Source organism: Salvelinus alpinus, chromosome 15 (assembly GCF_045679555.1).
Source record: "Salvelinus alpinus chromosome 15, SLU_Salpinus.1, whole genome shotgun sequence".
NCBI lineage: Eukaryota > Metazoa > Chordata > Actinopteri > Salmoniformes > Salmonidae > Salvelinus > Salvelinus alpinus.
This window is the reverse complement of record NC_092100.1, coordinates 10,643,410-10,650,303: the sequence shown is the minus strand read 5'-3', so window position 1 is coordinate 10,650,303 and position 6,894 is coordinate 10,643,410. Positions and strand designations below refer to the sequence as shown.

Genomic DNA, 6,894 nt, shown 5'->3' with positions numbered 1-6,894 from the left:
TATTCACAAAACCGTGGAACAATCCTGCAAAATTATGTAGACTACCTAAAGCACAGGACATTCCCTAGGTTTAGGAAACTAGAAGTAAAACATTACCGGATAGTTGTGAAGTACAGAGAGAGAGGCAGATATCAAGAGGTGTACAGGAAGTGACCAAGTGGAGCTCGAACCCCCCCTCGCCAGGGGTCATGTGATTGGCGAATGTTACCACTACAGCACACTGGAAATACACTGAGTTTACAAAACATTAAGAACACCTGCTCTTTCCATGACTTAGACTGTCTAGGTGAATTCCAGGTGAAAGCTATGATCCCTTATTGATGTCACTTGTTAAATCCACTTAAAATAGTGCAGATGAAGGGGAGGAGACAGGTTAAAGAAGGATTTTTAAGCCTTGAGACAATTGAGACATGGATTGTGTATGCGTACCACTCAGAGGGTGAATGGACAAGACAAAATATTTAATTGCCTTTGAACGGGGTATGGTAGTAGTATGGTAGTAGGGGCTAGGCGCACCGGTTTGTGTCAAGAACTGCAACGCTGCTGTTTTTTTCACACAACAGTTTCCTGTGTGTATCAAGAATGGTCCACCACCCAAAGGACATCCAGCTAACTTGATACAACTGTGAGAAGCATTCGAGTCAACATGGGCCAGCATCCCTGTGGAATGCTTTCAACATCTTGTAGAGTCCATGCCTCAACAAATTGAGACTGTTCTGAAGGAAAAGGGGGGGGGTGCATCTCAATATTAGGAAAGTGTTCCTAATGTTTGGTATACTCAGAGTATATATATATTTTTTAGCATTAGTGGTGTATCCAATTAATTAATTAATTAGCCTTCTTTTAAATGTGAATAAACATTTATATAAGTAGGTTTAGGAGCATGAATATGCGCCGGCAAGTCCCGTGATCCCTGACATGTCTGGGCTTTTCCCAAGACACAAAGGTCTTTTATCTCCCTCTTGAATATGGAAATACCAGCAAATTACTCTAGCTCTTGTTGATGATCCTGTACTTGTACCATACCTGCATGCTCTTGAATTGTTTTGTTTTGTTTGTCTTCTAACAATGTCCTATTTATGTCATCCAGTTGTTCTTTTACATTACAATATGTTAAATTTAGACTGGGATGTACGTAACTTGAAACATATTCCTGCTTCGATCATCTTGGTGAGCGACTACTTGACGTCTCGTTTTTCTCAGGCTGTGTGTGTACATTGTTGTAGTCATGCTGAACCTGCGATTCTGCAGCTGCTGTGGCTTCGCTGTGTCTTTAAAAGTCAAGGTGTCTCTTATCACAAGGTTAATGCTATTACTCACAAGAGAATGATAATGAGGAATGTTCTGACAAAACATAGCCTTTTTACAACATCTGATATAATGTTCTCTAACCAAAGGACATCTTTCACTTTTCCTTGAAAAAAAAAAAACGGACAGACCAAATTTTTGGAACATCTGTGAAATTTATACACATGGGATATCTTCTTACGTTTGCATCAAATGTCACAAATGAAAAAGTAATTTCCTGTGTTCTTCCTTCCAATAAGCTCGTGGTCTTCTCTTAAGTCCCCATGATATTTCCTCCTTCTTTTGAAGTAGTGAATCATATTTGAACAGGCCAATGTTTGCCATAGGCTATGTCAATAAAACCATATGAGCATATATCATTTTTATGAGTCATATGGTCAATATTGATAGATGAACAGAATAAATAAAGACAGGGCTGAAAGGATTTATTGATATCAATCATTTATAGGCACTGACATTTTTTTGTAGATAGTTCCTAATGTTTAGCGCCTTTAAATGTTTACAATTAAATGGAAATATTTTATTCAAGCTATTAATCTATTATAATTATATCTGGTTGTGAACTTCAGTTCCTCTGTGGACAATCCAATGCCTGGGATGAACTATGGTCTGTCGACTGTTACTAGAATATGACTGGTGCTGTAGGGAAAGATAGTTAAATAAAGGTTAAATTAAATAAATAAATATAAAATGCTCTCTTAGTGTAAGCCACAAAACACTGAACGAGAATATAAATCTAATTTTAAAAAGTACAATCCATCCTCATGCTTCATTAAAACCGACTCCACTGAGCAATTAGAAATGACCACCACACCCATATTATTATGAAAGTTGATCTGCATTTCCTTTTCAAAATATCATCAATGTATCGCCATCAACCTCTCCCAGCTCTATACAGGTTTCAGTCGAAACAGTTCGGAGGAGTTTGTACATATATTCTGACCATTTTTGTGACGTTTTTGTTTGTTTTGGACTTCGTTTTTTTTGGGGGGGGGGTCTGTTCGAGCACACAACATTTTTTCTAGAAGTAAGCAGAAATTCTAAGCCATCAACCTCTCCCAGCTCTTTTTTTATTTAACTAGGCAAGTCAGTTAAAGACAAATTCTTATTTACAATGACGGCCTACCGGGGAACACTGCCTTGTTCAGGGGCAGAACGACAGATTTGTACCTTGTCAGCTCGGGGATTCAATCCAGCAACCTTTACTGGCCCGACGCTCTAACCACTAGGCTACCTGCCGCTCTTTAATAAACCTTGTTTCCTAATCCTCTACTTTAAGCACCCTCTTTATCTTCCTGGTCAGGCGGATCTTGGGATGTATCCCTTACAAAAACACATTTCAGTTTTGAAACTGCAGTATTTTGGATGCAGTAAATGCAGGATAACTGCAGTTACACTGCAACATTTCTGCAATAAGAAAAATGTATTAGTTTGGACCCAGTACTTGCTGCATACTGATATACTGCACTCTGCAATCTTTTTTCAACAAAAAAAGGGCTTTGTGTTTGCTGTGGCATTACAGTGCCTCCTCGGTTTCCTTATCTGAAGAGGCGGTTCCAACATATACTGTCGTCATATGAGCTGTTCTGTCATGAGAGCCTTTAAAAAAAAAAAGAAGCCTATTCTACTTCCCCCAAAAACTACCACTGCCGATGAGTCATCTTTTTTTGGTGAAACAACATATTAATGACTCAACATTCCTTCGAAATTAGGGTGAAATGGCAAGTAATGTGCATTTTCAGGGAACACTATAACCAAATGCCACGGATAAAAAAAAGCGGTGTTATCATGACCATTTGGTGCTGCAGTTTCTGTCTCACAGGAAATGGGGGGGGAGACAGACAGACAGTGGTCACTGGCCACAGTCCTGTGGTGTGAAACAAAAGGCACCAACATACTTCTTGAATGCCACTGCAGTCTTGTGAATCACTCATCTTTGGTTTAACAAATTTTAGTTGATTTAAATGCATTCGCTATTCAGGCTTGATGCAGCTGACTGCTTTTAGCCTACCTCTTTTTTGGGACATAACGTAATTCCTTTTGGAGCCACTGTTTTAGAGGATGTCATGTTGAAACACAACAATACCATAAGCAGATGCTTTTAAAAAGCTAGGATTTAACGTCCACCGACATCCACTAGTTAAATAAAATAATAAAAACGTCCACCAATGTACAAACACAAGCCACTCTACATAGGATGTGCATAATATACCATAGGGCAGATGTCCTTGAATGTTTAAGGAATTTACACATTAAAAAAACGACCTGCTGTGGTGGTGATTGAACCAGGTTCATAACTCGATATAATATTCGTCATACAACAGGCTAATTAATACCTGTAACACACTTCTTTCTCTTCGCTAGAGATTATACATTTAAAATATGAACTCACTGAAATGACCATAGAATAGATCATTGAAGTAGACTGGCCTACTAGGCCTTAAAAAAGAAAGATCCAAATGCTTTCAAATTGTCGGTACAACCTCTTGGTCACACTTTCTCGTTTTGATAGCACAATGACGCGGGTTTTGTGTCCAATAAAAGGCAATGGGCGGAGACGAAGAGACAAGTACTGCGAACTGATTGGAAGATTTGTTTGTCATGACATTTTTTATAACTTGCCTCCTCTCCCATTGGTCAGTTGGCTTGGTCCGATTTAAGCTAATTTAATGTATCGTCATAGCTAGAGTAGGACAAAAAATAGAGGAGAAACTAAACAAATCTAAGAGTCGGCGTGCAACATCTCTGGTGGAGCGGCGTTTGGAGTCGAACACCGGTTGGAAGAAGAATGCTTGAAAACAATACGGATCGATTGAAAACCTTCCTGAGGAAGATGGATGAAAAGGCAATCGTCAGAATCAAGCACTTCATGAAAGAAAGGTAAGGATATATATTATCTACCTCACTTGCATTGGCAATGTTAACACATGTTTCCCATGCCAATAAAGCCCCTTGAATTGTATTGAATATATAGCTAGCTAACTAACTGTTCGACAAAAACCGCTAGCCCAGCTTTAGCGCTCTGTACCAATGGGTGGATGTGCAAACAAACAGATGCTAACTTGACTAACGTTAGCTGGCTATCCGCTTCTTATAAAAAACGAACTTAGCTAGCTAATATCAACGTTTTGAATTCAATATAACGTAACTAGATATTTGTATCATTGCATTAAGCATGTTCACTGAATTGCTTTATATAGTTATTACTATTGTTGCACGAGTCGTTTATGTTCCTCAGGCGATGCATATACAGCCCTGTGCGATCTTTAACTGGCTTGTTATGAAGCCAAGCCTTGCTAGTTAGTTACATCCTAGGTGACATAACTAGCTATGTAACTACAGTTGTTATTGAACACATTTTCAAAGGTAATCATGTCTACTATCTCACAAATAAATGCTCGTCAGCTGTTTGGAGTGTCTCAAAGGAACATTCGTTGTGCAAACAGCTGGACCTAAGGCACGCGTAAACATCGTATATTTTGATGCATAGAGCTTCCTGATTTAAAAAATGTCTGGCTGTATATATATATATATAGCTAGTGTTGGATGTTCTGCATTAATTAGGTCGCAGTGGAATACTTTTTACACTCAGGCCTTCATATTATCATTGACACCCTAACTAGCCAAACTCAGAAATCCACAAGCCTACAGTCAAGGAAAGTGAGTTTCTTTACATTCAAAACAGGCCCATAATATTAACTTTTCACCACTGTTAACAGAAGGGGGTATGTGTTGAGTGTTTTTTTTTAATGAAAATGGACAGCTTACATTGTTGTTATTACATCTTCCAATGCTCAGGTTCAGAACAGTTGTAAATCTCATTGCCCCTCTCTCGCAGAGGAAAACCCGATTACCTCACCGTCCTCCTGCACCACTATGTGGATCAGAATGACAACACTATTTATTTCTCCTGCTGATGGCGGTGATGATCCTGCTCTGAGAATAACCACAGACTGTATAGATCGACGTCACAGCAGGGGACACACAGGATAAATTTTCTATTTTCCATTTAGCCCCCCCATCGGTGTGTCACTGGGGTTGTTATGTTAATGTCAGCTCTAGTGTTATTGTTTTCATCAGCAGTGTGCCACTACAGACTTGTGGCTATCAGAATCAACAATCTCTTCATCATTCAAGACCGTTTGTTTGTGACAAGGTGTTAAAGTTCAGTTAGCCATTTATGTAAATGACAGTTAAAGTATCCGGAGGCTTGGCCCCAATTCAGGGCATGTCTGCCGGAGCCATGAGACACGGTTGCCGGTCCGTGTAAATATAAACAGAAAAGGCTGAGTCTTTAGGGTAAAACACCAGGTTAAATGGTCAATGGAAACGCATCATTATTGGTCCCCATGGGTCAACCACAGGTGGTCTTTCCCTTTTTATATCATGGCCGTAGCATATCACCGTTTTAAGCCCCATACAATAGAAAATCCTGTTACTTTCCATCCTCAGTCCCCTGGAAAACAATTGGATTTCCTGTTATCCCTGACCCTCTAGCCGATCTCTTTCACTGTTACTGGTATGTGAAAGTGACATTGGTGGGGGTAATCTCTCAGGTCCTCGAGTGTACAGTTCTAACAATGTGTACTTGTCTAAAGGAGGATGGGTAGTTTTGAAGTTCAAATAGTCTTACGTTGAAGCTGGGAATAGACGGGGAGGGGCTGCAGGCCAGGGGAGCATTTCAATCGGATTTCCTTGATTCCTCTGGTCCTCTCGCCTCCCTCTCAAAAACCATTGGATGAGAAGGTCTGAGGTCCTGACCCTGTGACCTTCTCATCCAATGGGTTTTGAGTAGGAGGCAAGGAGAGAAGACATGAGCAATCAAGGAAATGTAATTGTAATTCTCCCCAGGTGTCCATCTGGCTCCTTGAAGGTGCTTGACTGAGAAGACATTCTCATTTACAGCAACGACCTGGGGCATAGTTACAGGGGAGAGGAAAGGGGAAGAATGAGCCAATAGGAACCTGGGGGCTGGTTAGGTAGCTCACAACCAGGGGCAGGGGAGGCTTACATTACCAGACTAAGGGGATTTAACCAAACCTTTGAATTATTGTTATTTAAGGCTAAGCCTAACTCTTGAGGTTTTGATATACTCATTTTTGTACTTACATGGTGTGAGAGCCAGGTGGGAGTTTCCTGCTTGGTGGTGTGACTATCGTGAGGCTCTGCTGGAAGAATTGCCTTCTGTCTGTGTCGGCTGAACATGGAGGAAGTGGTATGACACTCCCAAACACATTGTTCTGCTGGGCCTGACGGCGCGCCGCATCGTTGTTTGGCACCCTGCCTTGTCCTGTTGGACCAGTCTGCTGCAGAGCAAAACGGCACCCTCCCTGAACCCTCGCTGGCCTCAGTTCACATCACTTGATTAGTTGACTGTTTTGCTCTTGCTCAATACTGGGATGTAAAGTAGATTTGTCATATTTGCTTGAATTGAACTGTGCTGTTTGCCCTTGTGGCACTTAGATTAGGCTGAACAAAAAAATGGTTTTGGATTGTTCTGTTAACCTTAGTTATTTGTACAAAATATTTATGTATGGTTAGGCCATGTGTGAAAGCTTTGGAATTTGTACTTTCCCTTACTTTTAA

General features: G+C 40.4%; 1 protein-coding gene across 2 annotated transcripts in view; it reads left to right on the top strand.

The window, feature by feature from the left end:
• The first annotated feature begins 3,951 nt into the window (after positions 1–3,951).
• LOC139539484 (GRAM domain-containing protein 2B-like) overlaps positions 3,952–6,894 on the top strand; it is a 28,281-nt gene continuing 25,338 nt past the window's right edge. For both annotated transcript variants that reach the window (XM_071342480.1, XM_071342482.1), the window contains exon 1: positions 3,952–4,188. In XM_071342480.1, the coding sequence (XP_071198581.1) occupies positions 4,097–4,188 (92 nt within the window). In that variant the 5' untranslated portion in view covers positions 3,952–4,096. The remainder of the gene's footprint in view (positions 4,189–6,894) is intronic.